Source organism: Cajanus cajan, chromosome 3 (assembly GCF_000230855.2).
Source record: "Cajanus cajan strain Asha chromosome 3, NIPB_CcT2T_4, whole genome shotgun sequence".
Lineage (NCBI taxonomy): Eukaryota > Viridiplantae > Streptophyta > Magnoliopsida > Fabales > Fabaceae > Cajanus > Cajanus cajan.
In genome coordinates, this window is record NC_138519.1 from 75,379,474 (window position 1) to 75,399,995 (window position 20,522).

At 31.0% G+C, this 20,522-nt stretch overlaps 2 protein-coding genes across 5 annotated transcripts; both read left to right on the forward strand.

The window, feature by feature from the left end:
- The first annotated feature begins 2,551 nt into the window (after window positions 1-2,551).
- EMB506 (Ankyrin repeat family protein) lies at window positions 2,552-8,165 on the forward strand. 3 transcript variants are annotated; one of them, XM_020360376.3, is made up of 9 exons: window positions 2,553-2,726; window positions 2,798-2,846; window positions 5,204-5,628; window positions 6,406-6,485; window positions 6,566-6,664; window positions 6,752-6,850; window positions 6,941-7,039; window positions 7,143-7,241; window positions 7,582-8,165. In XM_020360376.3, exons 3-9 carry the CDS (start codon window positions 5,214-5,216, stop codon window positions 7,684-7,686), a joined length of 996 nt encoding a protein of 331 aa, XP_020215965.1. In that variant the 5' UTR covers window positions 2,553-2,726; window positions 2,798-2,846; window positions 5,204-5,213; the 3' UTR covers window positions 7,687-8,165. The 3 variants fall into 3 exon arrangements, with proteins under 3 accessions (XP_020215957.1, XP_020215965.1, XP_020215972.1); XM_020360383.3 differs by having other exon boundaries at window positions 2,560-2,704; XM_020360368.3 differs by having other exon boundaries at window positions 2,552-2,846.
- Window positions 8,166-16,853: 8,688 nt separating this feature from the next.
- LOC109803020 (protein REVEILLE 2) lies at window positions 16,854-20,234 on the forward strand. 2 transcript variants are annotated; one of them, XM_020364475.3, is made up of 7 exons: window positions 16,854-17,144; window positions 17,252-17,628; window positions 18,186-18,320; window positions 18,428-18,539; window positions 18,662-18,723; window positions 18,902-19,294; window positions 19,576-20,234. In XM_020364475.3, the coding sequence occupies exons 2-7, from the start codon at window positions 17,617-17,619 to the stop codon at window positions 19,945-19,947; spliced, it is 1,086 nt and encodes a 361-aa protein (XP_020220064.2). In that variant the 5' UTR covers window positions 16,854-17,144; window positions 17,252-17,616; the 3' UTR covers window positions 19,948-20,234. The 2 variants fall into 2 exon arrangements, with proteins under 2 accessions (XP_020220064.2, XP_082927457.1); XM_083071331.1 differs by having other exon boundaries at window positions 16,854-17,628.
- Window positions 20,235-20,522: the final 288 nt, after the last annotated feature.

A 20,522-nucleotide genomic window follows, 5' to 3' on the forward strand; every position in this document is an offset into this window, starting at 1 on the left:
ATATACAACCGCGCCCCGAGAACCGTGCGCGACTGTTCAGGCTCTATTTTCACATTGCATGGGAAAAAAATTACTTTATACAAACAGTAGTAAAAACTAGCATAAATACTTCTTTTGTCTCTTATAATATTTTTTTTTTAATTTAATCCTACTTTAATTTTAGGTCTCAATTTGGTCCCTAATAATTTAAATCATTGCAATTTGGGACTTCCGTCTAAATTATTTAAACAGAGTTAACCACGTGGATGTCAGGTAGATGTCACGTAGGTGGATCCCAAAATACTTGAATACACCTGGAACCAAAACGGCCCGTTCTAGTTACACTATTGGTGTGTAAATTTTGTACCTGGAACGGGTCGTTCCAGATGCAACATTTACACACCAACAGTGTAACCAGAACGGGCCGTTCTGGTTCCAGAATTTCGTGCAAAAAAAAGTCCAAAGCATTTCAAACACTAGATTTGGTAATATTGTTAATGGGAATTGATAACTTCAATTGCTAAACATTTGGGCTATATAGTGTATCATTAAGGACGATGCAATGTATCACTAAGGACAATGATAACAAGTTTTATTTCATTGTTAGTCAAACTGGAGTGAACCACTTACTACCAAATTGACACTATACAGTCAAGGATGAAACGAAACGGTGTTTTCCCTTGAAGTCATTGACGATGTACCCCAACAATAACAACTTGTTCTTAAGGAGGTACAACCTGAATTTTTGTGGTTTAGGGTTTCCCTTCAGCGTTACCTAGATGATTTCCTTTCTCAATAATTTCTTTGAACTTTTTTAGTATATGTTATGTTCTGAATTTTTGTTTTCAGTTTCTGAACCATGTTTCTGTCTTTGAATTTATGATATATTATGAATTTTAATTTTTAATTTTTGAATCACATTGCAGCATTTTAGTCAAGATTTTGAACTGGATAAGTTCAAATCAAAGAAGGATTTTAGAAGGTCTTATCTTATTTGATTTTTTTTTTAGTTTTATTCATAAATGAATATTAATTTATTGTATTTTTATTTATTATATTTTTATTAATATAGATATGATAAAAAAAATATATAATAAAAAGCATAAAGTTGGCGTTCTGGAACGGACTGTTCTGAATTCAGAACGGCCCGTTCTGGATTCAGAACGGCCTGTTCTGCTGCACTCATGTTGTGTTAAATTTGCATTTGGAACGGCCCATTCCAGTTGCAAAATTAACACATAACATGTGCATGCAGAACGGGCCGTTCTGGTTCCAGGTGTATTCATGACATTTGGCATCCACCTATGCATCTACGTGGCATCCACCTGGCATTCACGTTAGCAGGAGTTAACCCTGTTTAAATCATTTGGACGGAAGTCCCAAATTACAATGATTTAAATTATTGGGGACCAAATTGAGACTTAAAATTAAAGTGGGACTAAATTGAAACAAAAAAGTATTATCAGGGACCAAAAGAGGTTTTAACCTAAAAACTATTATATGCTTCCGTAAAAAACAATAAATTAACTTTTTTTAAAAATAAAATAAAATAAAAATATAATTTTCTTTGAAAAAAAAACATTAACGATATATATATATATATATATATATATTAGAGTTAATCATCTATACACTGTCAGTGTAAAGTTTTTTTACACTGGTAACCAATCATATCTTTTAATAGTGTCATGTCAGTTGCTTATTTAATGAAATAATAATAAAATAAGCAACTTTAAAAGATATGATTGGTTACCGGTGTATAGAACTTTACACAGACAGTGTATGGATGATTAACCCTATATTTTAACCATGTTATTGATACGAATATCTACTATTTTCATTGATCATTAATTTTTATCAAAGAATTTAATTACTTATCTTTAGTGAGATCTTTCCTCCAATCATATTTTCTTTATACACAACTCAAATTCAAGATATTGTTTAAAGAAATTGAGTCTAATATCATTCAAACCAACAACTTGTTGATATATTTTTCTTATATATTATTATAAATATTAAAATGAAATTTACATTGTTAAGTTACATAAGAAAATTATTATAAAAAAGTTAATCATTAAAGTGTTAAACATGGGATTTTTAGATTGAATTACTCATATGATTTATGTTGTTATATGACTTTAATCTCTTATGTATTAATTTAGGATGATATATATCGATTATTTAACTACAGTTAAATCATATGAAGTATAGTGTTGAAAGTATATGTATTGTGAATATTTAAATATGTATTTAAATTGTGTTAATTGACTTAAGATTACAGGAGATGTTTTGTTATTTTAATAATAAACTTCACTTTTTTTTGTTAGAGCTAGTTTTTGAAGTTCCTTAAAGAATTAGAAAAGAAACAATTATGAATAAAAAAAGACAAGAGTGATGATGATGAGGATAACGAAGATGTTTATGCAATTGTGAAGTTAGAGATACGAAAAAGGACTAACAATAGAGAAGTAGAAGGAAAGGTGAAGATAATTAAGTAAAATTTAAGTTTTTTTTTTAATTTATTAATTCAGTCATAAATCATATGATGTATAGTTATATCGTAGATTTTCCAAAAATTTTGTACAATGTTTAGTAGAGTTGCTGTTTTCCTGTTTCACATTCGTTACAAAACACAACACAACTCTCTCTCTACACATCGAAACGACAGGTTTGCCTCCGAAGGTTCGAGAATCGTAGTGATAAAGAGACGTGACCAGAGCAGCAAGTGAACGTTACTCACCCCCACTGTATATGTTCCCGCTTTTCCTTTTCCCACATTTTCATATCAAAACTCTAATCCCCTATTTCCCATTTTCAGCCTCAAAAACCCTCACTCCAACTTCGCAACGTTTCTCCACGATCCGCAGGTTCTTTTTCCTTCTCCTCCTTCCTCTTTTTCCCATTTTTTTCGCGTTTAATCCATACTCATAGCTGTGACGTTCCTCGAATTAGACTCTATTATTATAAGCTTTAGCAATCATTAGGGAGTGGAAATGTTTTGTTGGGTTTGCAAGCAAACAGTTAGAAGTTATTATCGAAGAACGGTTGAACTTCCGCTTGTGGTTTATGTTGTTATTTAGAAAGATTGATCAGAAAGTATGTGTATGTACTGTGCGGTGTGGACTTTGAAGTAGTACGATAGCTTATTTGGCTTGATTTCCGTAAGATGTATGTTTTCATCTCGTTGGAATCTTAAAGCTCAATTGGTTGCCTTATATGAGTTTACACAAATAAAGCAAAGTAGGAAACTAAAATGATAAGGGTTATTGTATATTAGTACCAAATAAGATTAAACTACATAAATGATCAAATTATATATAAATACGTAAAAAAACATAAGTTCCTTGAAAATATTTCAAAAAAGAGTTGATTTCTTCAAATCATTTGTCATAGTAAAACACCAACGCTATGGGGGTAATGGGAGGCAAAACTACATTTAATTCCATACTCATTGACTCGCATCTTGACTGCCGAGTTTATAAGAGTTTATCCATAAAATAGTTTAAAATAGTATTAACTCATTCCCGGTTTGTATTTCGAGCTTGGGAAAAAAGGGTGAGATGAGAACGGGTTGTGGGAGGGGCCAGGTTGGTGATGGAAAGGGGCTAAAACTGGGAAGATGGGTAGTGTTTGTAGGTTGGTCAGGGGTTGTAAAAGTGGAGTTGGACACCAGTGGAGGTGTGTTAAATTGGAGACCACCTGGTGGTGTGGGAATGGAAAGGGCTTGAACCTTGTCAATAAGGGTGGCGGTAGTACCTGTGAAGGCATCATGCAATGTGCCATCACAGCTTGAAGTTGGTCCAACTGTTGTTCATGTTGCTGGGTGATTTTGTTCAAATGGTCTGTCAAGGCCCATAGCCTCTTCCAGATCCTTGTTGTGTTTGGGGGGCATGAGGGTCAATAAAGGCGCCACATGATAAAGGCTAAACTTCTATTAACCTAAGAAGATAGGAAATATTATCTATGAAGAAAAACTGCAATCTTTCATTACCTCCATAAAGTTCCATACAGGGACAATAAATACCTATTAACCCTAGGAAACCTAATGGACAGTGAGCCCACTAGCACAGAGGTTTCATGGAATTACAAAGAAATTAAGCAACAATAACATCAAGGTCAATTGGGCTTCTGGCTTGACAATTCTCAAGATAAGTAATCCTTAAGTCAAGTGGGGGCGTCTTTTCCGAGTGGGAAACTCCTCCTTAGTTCAGGCTTGTATCATTAACTCAAGAGTTTGACAATCATCATGTAGCGTGGGCACACAGATAACAATCACCTGGAAGGGCACCATGATGAGAAATTGCAAAAATTTCACTAATATATGTCGACACATCTGTCCCCACTCAACAATGTCCACACTCGACTGAGTAGCGCAGGTAGTTTATTGAGAATGTGGAGCTGTTAAACAAACACAATGCTACCAAGATTCACTTAAAATGAAATTGAGAAGAGAGAAAGGTATTGAAGAATTAAGGGTAACTGAAATCAAAGGGTTGGTATGTAAAACACCAATTTGATGTTTTCTCCTTCCCTTCTACCTGTTGCTACCAAGAGTTCTACTGATTTCTGTTCTTTTCCACTGCTGAAGTACACACTTGATGTGTGTTGTGTTGCCTACCCATGTAATATGAATATTTTATTTATATGATTCAGCATAAGTTTTATATCTGTTATTTCAGCAAACTTCACTTTGCCAAGGCTGCTTGTCTTGTTATTGCAAAGGCTGCTTATCTTGTTGTTTTACATTTTTTTTTATGCATTTGATGCACCCTTTGCAATAACAAGATAAGCAGCCTTGGCAGAGTGAAATTTGCTGAAATAACATATATAAAATTTAGTTTTGCCTCCCATTTGTTGGTTTTTTACTATGACAAATGATTTGAAGAAATCGACTCTTTTTTGAAGTATTTTGACCTTGGGAACTTCTGTTTTTCGAATTTATATATAATTTGATCATTTATGTATTTTAATCTTATTTAGTACTAATATACCATAATCCTTACCATTTTAGTTTGCTACTTTGCTTTATTGTGTGGTTCAAATAGATGTTTTAAGAGTATTATGTTATGCGTGTATGTCATTAATAGTTTTTTTTTTTAATATTTATGAGTCAAGTCTATGGAACTCCACAAGTTTATGTAGACTCTCGAGTTTGACAACCTTGGTTACAACTATATGTAACTTGTTTGCTTTGTTTTGTTGCTGCTTCTTGTCTCCATTTCAGGGAAACAGAAATGGGTTCTTGGGCTAAAGTATCTGTTCTGACTAATCAATTTATTCCACGGTCTACAACCAATACTGAATCTGGCATGGACTCCAAATTGGGAGCTGGTTTTTATAAAATATACAGAAATACAAACAAAAGAAAACTCGGTCTCTCTTTTGCTAGGTATAATTATAAAGTTAGGAGTACTGGTGCTATGAAATTTAGCCAAGATTTATCTTATTTTAAAACCGAACAAGAAATAGGAACTTGGGAAGAACCAGATACTGGCAGTGACAGTGAGTGTGATGATGAAGAATTTGAGGAAGTTGAAGATGAGAACATTGGATTTGAAAGTGATTTAGAGGAGGAAGGGATGAAGACTTCAGTTGTTACTAATGTTAATATAACTTCAGGGGACAACTATGAAGAACTTATTAAGAAAGGTACATTTTTTTGTTCTTGTTGCTTTATCACTTTTGGAACCATAACACGATTTTGAAAACTAGATTGGTCCTGGACAGGCCAATCAGTTGGAGTTTCAACCGTCCAAGCACCTGAACTGGATTGACCAAAATGTGAGACTTGAGATTGGACTGGGTAAAAGCATGACCAGTTTATTAGAACAGGCTCAGTAAATTTTAAAAGCGCCAAAGTTTGAGACTTTAAAGCCAAAGTTATGGTTCATTTGCTAACTAAACCTCAAAGCTTCATTAGGTCCTTCTGTCCTTGCTAAAATAAAAGTGTCCACAGTTTAGGCATGCCTGATCCTAACTGTTGTTTTCTTCTCCTTAAAAGATTTTTTCCTCCTCTTTTTTGTCACACTGAAACACTTTCTTTTTTATGGTAATAGCAACACAGGAAGGAGAAAACAACCTTAGCTTTTCAGGGATCATTTTGTGCATGTATTAATTATTTTTAATGTTTTCTCATTTGATCCAGTTTAACTGCTAAATGTCATCTAAATTAGTTGAACTGCTCTGGCTGTGAACTGCTAACCCTACTGATTTAATGATAAATCAGTTTTTAAACCATTGCTTTATGTTTTCTCCCTCTTTAGTGGTTGTAGTTATCACTTTCGATATGGTTGAACAACTTCCTGATTGTGGAATATGTTCAACATATAGAAATGTGCTGAAAGAAGTTTCACAAGTAGATTGGAGAATATCTTTTGACCCTGGACAACAATCCACTACCATAAGAAGATAATTTCATTATTGCAGAGGTTGAACAGCTTTTGGAACCTGAAGAAAGAGCAATATTGCGACAGAATATTACTCCTAACTTGGAAAAAATATCAACTGTATGTCTGTGACTCTGCATCTGTCTCTTCTAGTGCCCACTTTCTTATCTACTTTTAAGCTCTTCTATTCATATGTTTAGGCAAAATGGAGCCCATTGCACACTCTTGTGCTATCAATGCAGATGAGTTGTGTGGATAAGCTTCTTCAAAATGGTATTGATATTGATTTACCTGATAAGGTGAGTTTGTTTATATTTGGCATACAAGTATGTCAATTTATGCATATTATTTGCTTTGACTTGAATATCATTATTTTGATTAAACAGGAATCTCTTACTGCACTTCACAAGGCAATTATAGCTAAAAAAGAAGCTGTGATTAGCCATCTTTTACGGAGAGGTGCAAGTCCTCATGTTAAGGATAAGGTGAGGAAGCATTCTGTATACAACTGTCATAAATTGTTGGCTGTATTCTGAAGTGTGCTTTGTATGTCTTTATCTATATTCCTATGGTAGGATGGAGCTACTCCACTTCATTATGCAGTTCAAGTTGGTGCCAAGATGACTGTGAAATTATTGATCAAGTACAAGGCCGATGTCAATGTTGAAGATAATGTTAGCATTTTGTTTAAACACAAGCTTGTGTTTATTTGTTTAGATGTTCTTCAATTTTACATATTGTCTGTGTTATGTTTTTGCAATTTTAAAAATCTTTCAGGAAGGTTGGACCCCCTTGCACCTTGCCATTCAAAGTAGAAATAGAGATATAGCAAAAATTTTGTTGGTCAATGGTGCTGATAAGACAAGGAAAAATAAGGTAACTTTGTTGTACATTCCACAATAGACATTGCAGTTATAAATGATTTAAATGCATCAGGGTGAACATTTGTTATTATCATTCCTTTTTATTCTTAGCATTGTTTGATGGCCTATTCTTTTTTCGTTATTTATTTATTTATTTTTAATTCTTTTGGGCTATACTGCTAGTCTATTGAAAATACTGTTGTAAAGTGTCTACCTCTTTTTCCTTTGGTTTCAAGTTTGTATTGCTATAGACAGAAATTTATGAAGTTGACTGCTTCCTTTCATAGTAGTCAACAAGGGTTTATTCTTTTCCCTTACACTAGAACTTCATTGGTTGGTTCGTCATATTTCAGGATGGAAAAACAGCCCTGGATCTAAGCCTATGTTATGGAAAAGATTTCAAGTCTTATGACCTTGCTAAATTACTGAAGACATTTTCACTTGACAGTTATATATGATGTGCGAGATGCAATTGGCCAGAACCAGATTGAAGTTTCAGTTGAATGATAGCTGCTGCTAATTATCAAGTAAATCATACATTTGGCATTCAACCATCTTTAAAGATCTTTAGGCTGAAATGGTGGAAAGTTTTGGTGGAACAATTCATTATCTTCTACACCAATGATTACTTGGATTATTTTGCACAGTTGAATTGACAACATTATCCTGTCAAACATATTCTGCTGATTATAAGTAGAGAATATTAGGGATCTGCAGACACGAAGTGCATGGTAAATTGCTGTTATTTTAGATGAGCTGTTGAAGCCACTTTGATGTAGCATTATTTCAACCGATAACGAATAACCTATGAGGACTCAAATTTTTATAGTAATTAATTGTAACAAGTAGACGTGGTTCATAAATTTCTGTTCTCTGTAAGTGTTACAGTTTAAAGTTGTTTATAAAATTTGACTGATAGACTTTGACATTTGATTCATACTTTATCTGTTTTGGATTAAATTTATTTTTTTGCAATGAAATTTTGTACTTTAAAAGCCTAAAACATACATTAACATTTCGCGTGTTTTGTTCATTCCTTCTCTCTCTCTCTCTTTTTAAGACTTCTCTTTTAAAGATTATTTGTATAGATACAAATATATAATTATTTTTAAGAATTTTTTTACTAAAAGTAAAAAGTTTCTTTTAGTAGAACTTTTTTAAAAAAAATCTTTTAACTTATATCTAAAGTCTAAACAGACTCCAAGTAATGCACTAATGTTTCTCTTCAACTTTGCCGTGAATGTATTTATTAGACTACTAGCGATATAAATTATACTAATTGGTTACAAAAATAAGTATTCTTTAATTTATGAGTAGTGTTATTAAATATAAAACTTACTAGTCGTACACCATAGTGTAAAATATTTTGTACTTTAGACCGTCAACTAATTAAATATTGCTATTAGAATGATATGTAACAATTGGTGATTTGTGATTAGATGATAGTTTATTACTTGTTTTTTTTTTTTTATAAATATAATTACTATTTACACTATGTAATTATTATTATTATTATAAGAGTATATTTGAAATAAAATTTTAAAATATGATATTATTAATTAAAACTAATTAATTTGACTATTTTTGTTAGCATTGATGTATTAAATATTTATTTCTTGTATACCAAAGTTTTAGTAAGAAGATTGACCTTCTTCATGAATATTGATTTCCCAAACTTTTGCTGTAGTTATCCAAAACCTTGAAATCCCAAAGTCTACAAAACTATATTAATTGAGAGAATCAAAAGTTAATGGTGAGAAATTGAAAATTTTGAATATGACGACGATGTACTATTGTAGATTGCAAAAGTTTGATGCAAATGGAGAAGGGAGAAAGTCAATGAAAATATGGACTACCATGACTTTTAACTTGTCCAATGTGGGACATCATCTTTTGCAGATGGTTGGTGTTATACATGAAATCTCTTGCTCAAAAAGATAACTGGTTGTGCTTCTTACATAAGTCTCCGTCTATGGCTTTTGTCTTGCATGCTACATTCCATTTGATCGTTGTGAATTGTCTAGAATGTCGATGAGAAATGTTATACAACATCATTTTTATTTTTTATTTTTTCTATAATAAATTATGTGATCGGGATAAATAAACACAATGAATAATGTTATACAAATTATTACGCATACATCATTATTTAATATCAACAAAGAATTCTATGCATAAATTGTTCTTACCAACGCTGAATTCTAAGCATAAAGTTGGTCTCAAAGCTCCACTTTGTCTAATGCATTGTTTTTGTCTCTACTTATTGTGAGTGAGATATAAGTTTTCATTAATTTAGTTAGACATACTAAAAGTTATTGTAATTGACAATGTCATTAATTTAATAAAATGTACTAATGGTTAATTATCAATGTTGTTAAGATGTTTAGTTGGCAAGAATTGTAATCAATCAAGTCTAAGTATGTGATAGGATTGATGTCCACCCGCTTGATGTTTAACATTTCTAAATATTTATTTATTATAAATCTTAATTATAATTAATTTTTATAATTAAAATAAATTTAAATATATTTTTAACTCCTACAACATTAATTAGTTTTGATTATAGTTTTTATATATTTTTTTCATCTCTCTAAAATTAGAATTGTGATTTTTAGTCCTTATATTTTATATAAATATTTTTAACTACTTTTGTTTATTAAATGATTAAATAATAATCTTAAGTGTTATTTACGATTATTAGTGATTTAAGATCAATATTTGATATCCTTAAAAATTTGTATAAGTGTTTAAAATATCTATTATTTGATTATTTTGAAATGACTATTAAAGACAATAAAAATAGTGACTTTAAATTTTAAAGAAGTGAAAATTAAAGAAAAATATTTTACAAAATCAAAATCAAAATTTATTCATTTCACAAGAACTAAAATCAATATTTATAAATTTTAAAAAGATGAAAAATTAATAATAATTTTTTTATTGAAATAAAATCAAAATCCACTGATTCTATGAAGATTAAAAATATATGTAAATCTTTAAATTATTTATTTATCATAAGTTTTATCTATTTATAATTATAAATTGTAAATACCTTATAAACCTTAAACTTTACTACTTTATTCTAAAGTGTTTACTAAAGTTTGTTAAGCATTTAAATGGACATATAAAATGGAATGAAAAGGACGTAAATTAATATTGATTCACGATTGAAGTAGATAAATGATGAGAATTGTTGGTAAATATATAGGGGAGGTAGCATGAGTCAACATCCAAAAATCTTGTAGCAATAATGCAGTTGATACGATATCGTTATTAGTCAGACTCCCTCTTGTCTCTGTCCCTTAGACGCACCAATGCCTCCCACTCGCGGAACCTTATCTATATAAGTTTAAAGTTAATCAACTATACATTATTATTGTAAAAATTTTTCATACTAACAATCAATTATATTTTTTAATTATGTCATGTCACGTTAAAAATAAATATATTTATAGTGACATGACACAATTAAAAGATATAATTAATTGTTATGTCATTATTAAAAGTAAATGTGTTTAATGGTGTCATTTAAATATATTTTTAGTTTTTAAATTTTAAAATAATTTTTTAATTTCACAATTTTGAGATTAATCTTTTTAATTCTTGTATTTCAAAAATTATTATTTTAACTTTTATATTTTAAATTTTATTAAGAAATCCATCAAATATTATCCTACAAAATTTACATATTAATTTTCATGTTAGTAAAATGATCACATTAAATTTAATGTACATAACTATCTTATTTACTTCTTTCAAATATATTATTGGTAATTTAAAGGACCCAAAAACAAATGTATCATCAATTTAAAGGATTAAAAAAATATTTAAATAAAGTGAATATATGAATTTTTCCTTAATTATCTTATTTTGTGCCACCAAAATTATTTTTATCTAATAATATAAGGTGTTATGATCTTTTATTTAACTATTTAATAATAATTTTCATATTATAGTTAAGTACTGATATTCATTATTTTACCTAAACTATCCAAATGAGATTAACAAATTACATGTTGCTACACTCATCACACATATACAGTATTGATGTTGATATTTTATGAGTCCTAGATAAAATGATAAATATGAGTTTTTTTATATAAATATTTATAACATAATATAATAGTATTGTAATTCGAATCAACTCCCAAGATTGACCTTGTTATGGTCGAGTAATTACACAACAGTAAATAAAAATAAAAATCTAACATTATAGTGATGTTAATTACTAATATTTTTAATTATATCTTTTTTACTCACGTTTTATTTAAAAAATTGTCACGTGTTTTTTTAAATTTATATATTTTTCTATCTAATTTTAATATTTTATATTTAATTAATTGACTATATGATATTGTTTTTTTTACACCAAAATGTATGATATTGCTAATCATTTTTTATGTTAATTAATTTTTGATGTGGCTTATCAACGGTTAATATGACACATTTGTAATACCTTAAGTTTTTTAAAATTATTAAAAGGATATTTTAATTAATTAAATGAGTTTTATACATATATTTAGAGGTTTTTAAAATAATTATGAGTGTTTTTAATCAAATAAAGAAAGATTTGTGAAGTTATTTTGTTATAAGAAGTATTTGGAGAAAAATATTTATTTTTATTATAATAGTTTTATGTATTTTATTTTATTTATAGTTGTGTTGGGAGAAATATGTTTATATTGTATATTATTTACAAGCTTTAATTAATTAAAGGGAAGGAAAATATAACCGTGGATTATTTTATTAACTAATGGGTTAAATGCAAATTAGGGACTTTATGAGGGATTACGTCAGTCTATGTTTTTATGCTTCTCATTATCTTTCTTTTTATGTTTTCATGTTTTGAAGAATTGGGAAAACTAAAAACCGTTGGAAGTCACCCTAGAGATCCACGCCTGCATCTAGTGTCTTAAGGGAGAGAGTGAGTAGTCTCACTTTAAGCATGTGATATATGTTGGATAGTAAAATTGACCTCTATTGTTTGCATTATACGAGAGAGCAATCATAATTCATACTCATGACTTTGTAATTCTATGTTATATGTGATTTTCTAGTTTTCTAATTGATGTTGGTGATTGGTATATGTGTGTTTAATTGTATGTAATTACTAATCTTGTTGATTTTGGATTGTTCATGGATTCTTGTGAGAATCCTAGAAAATGAATGTATTCAGTTAATATAGGATAATTGAAATGAGCATGTGGATTTGAGTAATTTATGACTAAATTGTATAGTAATAGATTGTAATTTGACATCTTATTGATTGGATTTGAATTGAAAGTGTTAAGGAATGGTGTAGGGAAGGCCAGTAACCTATGAATAGAATAATATTGGGTTTTGAACTGATGTAGCTTGCTCAACCAATCTTAGACTTACTCTAAGCGAATTTTTAGCTCGCTTCGAGTGAGATGACCTTGCTTAAGCTAATAGCTAGCTCACTTAAGCTAGTAACTTGTCAATTTTACTTTTATGGACTTCATGAAAGTTGTAACCCTAGATGTTAGCTTTCAAATACCATTGGAATTACCTAAAAATGAGGTCTAGAACTTTAATTATGATCAAATTAATGAGTGAAGGTCAAGATTTCAAATTTAGGTTGATATGCTATAGTTTTGTAACTTTTTAAAAATGGTAGATGACAAAATTAACTTTTGAAGTCAACATAGAAGTTGTATATAATTGTCTTAGATTTCTAAAAAAAAACTTAAGATCAACTTGAAAACATGTATACAATTCTAGATATCATGTTTGGACAACACGAGGTCATAGAAGACTAAGTTATGAAAATGTAGTTTGTGAATGATGATGTTAAATGACTTTACCTTTGAATTGTTTAATCTTATGAATAATTTGAGGTACCTATATCAATGTTTAAGAAAGAAAAATTATGAGAGAAAAAAATTATGAATAAGCTATGAAGTGAGATTGTTGTTAACGAATTGCAATATTTTTGTGATAGTGATACCTAAGTGATTAATGTGTGTTATCAATAATGTGCTAGACTACTTAAGTTATTAATGTAAACACTTAGTTTGGTGTTGATTTCTTAGTGAATATGGTTGAGGTATTAACATGTGATTATAAGATTTCATAATGATTCTATATTGAGATGTTATCACATGATATTGTGGACATTGTGTGTTTGAACTATGAACATGTGACTCTTGTGAGATAATTGTGATTGGTGATTAATGCATGTGTTGGTTACTTTATTCAAGAAAAGATATATGTGTTGAGTATGTATTTATGTGATTGTGAGTTATGTATGATTAAATAATGTGAATTGGTATTGGCAAATTGATGTATGTGGATCTTATGAAGATCATGCGATGACAAATGGACAAATCATTGAATATGTGTTGAAATAATATGATATTGCATCGAGTCTTGTGTGATATGCATCATATACATAAATGTTTTTGATGGATACAATATGGAATACGTTGTCAGGGAAGGTCTTCATTGTGTAAAAGCTTGGAGATTCGTGACTTTGGGGACAATTGGGAATGAGAACCCCAATTTCGCCTGCTTATGTGCATGGGGTGGAACTTGCACAACAAAGTTGTCTCAATGAGCCACTGATGTATCTCCTCATAGTGTAGAGTATAATGAGGGTGTGATTCAACATGTTCTCTCGTACTACTTTTTGCATGCCTTTGGGCAAGCAACAAATCAATGCGTTTTTATTGGAGCCACATGCATATGCATTTTGAAGTCTATGTCCATTGATATAATGACTAGCCAAGTCCTTACACTTAAAGGTTCAAAACTGGCAACGGTCAACATACACAACTAAATACCTATAATGATTATGAAAAATAGATACTAATATATACATGTGAGAACTTTAGTAACAACTAGAAACATAAAATTTTGTACAAGCACATAAAGATATATAGTAATTCAGATACAAATAATGATATTAATACTCAGTCAAACCTACTAAATACAACTGATATCTCTATATAAGAGTAACTCTAAAAGATCAACACTGCCAACATAAGGACAACCTCAAAAGGAACTCTATCTTAATAACATCTTTATTTTGCTCTCTTACCACGTATGATCATCGTAGTCCAACCACATGAAAATATGAAAAGGTAAGTTAGTGTTTGAAATAATCAACATAGAGAGTATGGAAAAAAAAAACAACAACTACTTTATCCCTATAATGACTCAACTTGTTCAACACATATCAACAACAACTACCACTTTCAAATATAACATATTATCAACTTGAACAACACAACATCAATATCTCAAGTTGCAACACAACAACACATCTCATCACAAGTCAACATCGCATATGAACAACACAACTCAATGACTACATCATATGCATAACACAATAATTATAAATATTGTTACACATTTCAGCGAGGAGATCTCGTACAACATAAACAAGTAGTTTAAGTGACATGACTCTATCAAATCATTAACTTTATCTTTTTAATCCATCTAGATCAACAACCAATTTAGATACCGATCCTCAACAACATGACTTCTCAAATTTGACCAAAAAATCTATTATTTTGTTTAGGTTAGAATAATTTAGGTGAACCTAACACGACATTAATTTACATAACTACATTTATTATTAACATATGTTAGTGATTAACATACTACATTAACGGATAATATATTAGGTAAGTAATAAACTAATAATATTAAAGGGTTAGCTAACATAATGATAAAATTTACAAAATTTTAAACTTCAAATAATAAAATGTAGAAATTAAAAAATTGAGTGGAAAATTGGCAAATTGTTGAGACAAGGCGGCGATAAAACCTAATTAATAAAAGCACCTAACATTAAGTTTGGGCATCTAAATCATTTTGATTTAAAAAAAAAAGCAAAATCCTAAAAAAAGATGTGGTTAGAAATTTTTTGATTTAAAAAAGAGGAGGAGAAGAAAAAGAGGTGGTGCAAAAACGATGTCTATCACTTTCAGGTTTGTACACGTGGCGTCCTCCCTTAAGTGGGTCGGTGAGTGGGCTTGACGCTTGACGTGGCGAAAAGCGCAAAGCAAAAAGTCCCATTCACACTCTCTAATTTATTATTTAATATTTATGCTTCTATCCACCTACTACACTCACTCCCTCTTTAATAGATATTTTAACTTCACAAATATCCTCTTTTTTTTTTTTAATTTAATTTAATTTAACAATATACCGCCATTTTATTTTAAATCATTCATTTCAATATCTATCCATGTCAATCATTTCTGCTCTTCCTCCCTCACAATCCTAACCTTTTCTATAAACACTCATTGTCTTATATTATATGTCAATGTTTATGACCAAAGCTTAAATTTATAATTTTATAATTACTTTTAGAATAAGATTTTAATTTATAACATTATTTAATATTAATTAATTAAAAACTCATTTTTTTTCTGTTAATATATACTAATATATTTTTTAGTAGCTATACGGTATTAATTTTTTTGTTAAATAATTATTATTTTAACGTATTTTTTTAACTTGTTTCGTAGGTAGGGATAAGATTTTTTTGAACCCTTTTGCTTTAAAGAGAAAACTCTCGATTTGCCTCATATTTTAAAAATCTTTTTGGGAGGCAACAACTTATTTAACTACCGAGTCAAATACAATTAAATCCTACTAGGTACTACCCTTTTAAGTTCTTGAACATGTTGTAAAATAAAGCATTATAGCTAGATACTGGGGTTCTTTTTGAGTTTTTTAGTGTCATAAATTGGTTGAACTTACAAGTTTTCTAAAATTCCGAACATTATAATAATTGAAAAGGGAAAAGACTATTTTTCTGATTTAGTTCCAGCAACTCATTTTTAGTTTAGAAAAAGTAACCATAACTTAATGTTAATGAGATAGTCAACTTTGGCAACAAAAGCCACAGGGAAAATAATAATTTTGTAATAAGTAAAACAAATTTTATAATTACTTGTCAAGAAACTATTTTAACAATCAAGTTAACAATAAGTAGTGTTTTAAATAATAAGTCAAAGTAAATATAATAATTTAGTTCTTTTAATTATAATTATAGTACTTTTTGAAAATAATTTAATAGAACATATTTTTTATTATTTTCAATTTAACTAAATATTTAAAAAGTTACAATAAATAAATTAAAATTAATAAAAAGATTAATTATATTTCTTAATTTATGGAGGACTATTATTTTCATGTAAATAAATAGGAAACAGATAAAATAGATATTTTTTAGATCCATACAAATACAAATAGAAGACAGAGAGAATATTAGAACAGAAGCTAATAAATAATGGCATTTATCTGTTTCTGTTTTTTGGGGGAAAAACATGGGCCACACTTTAATTGTGCACTGTGCAAGTGAACACGTGGCGCTCTCCAACCCGCGAGTAGCGTGTTGCTTCACCCTCACCCGCGAGTGTGACGTGTTCGAAATTATCCACAAAGTGCTTACACTCTCGCTTTTTCTTCGCCCACCGAATTTTTAATCACAAAATTTAGATTTAGAAACAGGGTCCACGACCGTGCGCCACGTGTCCGAGACAACTCGCGACGTCAGCCACAAGATTCCTTCGAATACTCGAGATTTCGATGTCGGAAAAAAAAAATGAAAACACTTTTTCAAATTTTCCTGCGAGAAAATACAAGTTCAACATCTCACGTGTCACTTCCTCGTTGCTCCTTCTTTTTTTTTCCCCTCACAATCACAAGCCCTGTTCTGTGTCTGAGCTTTCACTTCTTCTAACTTCCAACTTATTATCCACTTCTCTTCCCTTTTTCTGTAAATTTCACACCCAACAAAAAAAAACTTTTTTTTTCCCTCAGAAAAAACCATTTTCCTTGGGGGGTCTTGTTTTGTTTGGTTGATTTTTCATTGCTTATGTTTTTGTTGCTACTAAATTGTAGTGGTACAAGAAAAAGCCTCTCTTTCTATTTGGAAAAGGTTGGATTTTTTCTTCTGGGATTTTTAATATTTATCCATGCAGTTATTGGTTGAGGAGGGGGTTAATTTGTTTTTTGTTATCATCCTTTGATGGTGCTTGATCACAGGATCTTGTGGATAGAGAGGGTTTTGTTTTGTGATTTGGAGATGTGGATTAGTGGTTGATGAAGTGAACAATCAAGGCCTTGTTTGTGTGATGAATTGACTTTTGGATCAAGGTGGGCCATTTTTGTGCACAATTTGTTTGATTCTGTTTCTAGCTTTCTAAGGAGAGGTGGGAGGGTGGGACATGTGATTTTGTTGTTGTGTTGTACTTTTGTTATTTGGGGATTTGTATTGAGCAAGAGGAGTTTTAGTACTTGGGTGTTGCGATCTGGTTGTGAGTGAGGGTAGTAGTATTCGAGGGCAAAGTTGAGGAAGTTTGGCTCTGTCAAAAGGGAGGAGAAGATCTTGACAAGTGGTTTCTGCAGCTATGGCGATTCAAGTATGTGATGTATATGTTTCTGCTATGTTTTCCTTTTGAGTTTGATATGATTTGTTTGATAATTGATTTTTGATACTATACTTTGATTTTTAAATGGTGGCTGAGATTGTGGTTCAGTGTTGATCACTTGATTGTATTCGTTTTGGGTGGGACATGTTTAGTTCTATTTCTGAAAAAGGTGGAAAAGAGAGAACCTTAATTGCGTTTTGGTTTGCCTATTTCAAATGCCAAATATGCATGCGTTTCACATTTCAGAAAAAAAGGGAAAAGTTTGAATGCTTCACTTTGGGAAACAGTTATTGGCAGAATGGGCCTTCTTAAGGGATTATAAATGAAACTTATTCTTGTCTTTATCAAAAGAGTTGTTTCACTGTGGTGTTTATTTTTCTTTTTCCTTGAAATATTTCTTAGGTGTTTTTGCTACTTGTCTTCTTGTGGAATGAAAGATTCGCTTGAGAAGTATCTGATTCCTTAGTGGATGAATGATTTCTGGTTTGATTGGCCATTATATATGAAAATTTTGGGTTCCCTTGATGATATACCTTTTCTCTTTGAAGGATGAAAATGGATTTAACATATCACAAAGTGGTTCTCCATTAGGAAATGGAGTATCTTTGAGTTCTGGAGTGCATTCTGTTACACATATTCAACTTCATGATCAGTTTTCTTGCGGGAATGACTATGCTCTGAAGGTTCTCCCTTAATTCTCAAGTCTTATTGGCACTTGCATACTTTAATTGTTCTATTTTTCGAGTGTTGGTGTTTATTATTTTGATCAATTTTGTTTATTCTTCAATAGGTGAGGAAACCATATACCATCACCAAACAGAGAGAGCGATGGACCGATGAAGAGCATAAGAAGTTCCTTGAAGCTCTAAAGCTGCATGGCCGGGCCTGGCGACGTATTGAAGGTATTATTATTTTCGAATCTCCATATCTTAGGCAAGAATGCTATGAGAAAATGAGTAATGAAAGAGTATGATTGTGCTTGTGCTTGGTTTCTAAATTTTGAGATGCTTTATTTTCACGACAGAACATGTCGGCACAAAGACTGCTGTTCAGATTCGAAGTCATGCTCAGAAGTTTTTTTCTAAGGTTTACTGCTCAATTTTAATAAGCTGCCAAATTTTCTACTTACCATAAACCATACGTCAAACTAAGTTAAGATTTTGATGACCCTAGTATATCCAAAGTGCAACCTTCTTTGGGATTGAAGGGTTCATCTGTTTGTCATTGAATTCACTCTAATTCCTTTGTCTTAACTTGATGACAGGTTCTTCGCGACCCTACTGGGAACACTACAAAAACAGTGGAATCAATTGAAATTCCGCCTCCAAGACCGAAGCGAAAGCCGATGCATCCTTACCCTCGGAAGCTAGTTGAGGCTCCTAATAAGGAAATTTTGATCCCAGGAGAACTTATGAAGTCTAGTTCTCTAAAGTCATCAGATTTTGATCAAGAAAACCAGTCTCCAAAATCAGTATTATCTGCACTTGGTTCAGACAGCCTTGGCTCCTCTGATTCAGACACACCAAATGGAAGTTTGTCTCCCATGTCATCCATTAGCGGCGTCCATACAAGCAGTTTTACCCAGGCTGAACCCAAAACAACGTCCGAGGAAGCTGGCCTAAACACTGACTCATCTCATGATCAGAAACCTCTCATGGTACTTCCCAATCCATTCTATTGTAGAAGACTCCCCTTACTACATGCTTTTTTATCGGTTAAAATTTATTGAAAATTACAAAATCAGGAGACACACTAAATAATGTGAGAGACCTACCCATTTTGTGATTTTTAATAAATGTCAACCAAGCAGTAAGTGTGTGTTTAAAAGGGTATGTTGGTAGTATTTTTTTTCCATTGTATTGATTACAATATCATCACTAGAGTAACTTGAAAAGAATGACATACGATCTTATGTTATTGTTTGATCTCAATGTTTAGAAATTCAAGCTTCCTCCAAATGAAAGTGTGTCCATCGAAGAAGACACATCGGAAGAATCTTCCAGACGGACTTTCAAACTTTTTGGAATGACTCTAACGGTAACGGATACCTGCAAACCTTCTTCTCTAACAATTGAGGCATGCAAACCAATACCTCCAAACATAAACAAGGGGGATGGAAAATTGGAACTTGTTGGCCACAGCACACCATGTGAAACATCAGCCATATCTCAGCTAAAGGTGAGAGTGAAACCTGAAAGATGTGGGAAAGGGTTTGTGCCATATAAGAGGTGCATGGCAGGGAGAGAAAACAGGTCTTCATCTGTGACAGATGATGATAGAGAAGAGCAATGCATGGACCTTTCGTTGTAGCTTACCTACCCCAATGGGGTTTTTCTTCATCAAGTGTTGTTCCCTTTGAGATTATGAGCTGGATGGAAAAGGGGGAGTTCAAAGTTTTGGCATTTCTGTTGCATTGCGCATTCTCCAGCTGTTGAAATCCATAAACCTGCCTTTGGTATTTTTTTGACTTTCAACTGTGAATTATATCTAGTGTTTATCCTTTTCAAATTTTTATGCTCCGTAAGATTCTTCAAAGTGTAATTCACATACTTGTGCAGTGCTTATGATTTATAAACCCTACTCGTTGATAGGCTTCATTGATTCTAATATTTACCGCAAATGAAAATAATGTGGTTGGAAAAAAGAAATTTCATTTAATCCATTAAAAGAATAAAATATAAATGCTACGAACATATGAGATTTTTTTTTTTCATGATGACATCGATGAATTTTGAATATGAAATTTCAAATAGATTGATTTTAGTATCAACATTAACATAAGTAATAACTTGTATATTTTAATCAAGTTATTCAGAATAATCATTTTGTGTGCAATTACAGTTTTTGATAAATAAAAAGATAATAACAATTTTTAATTATGGATA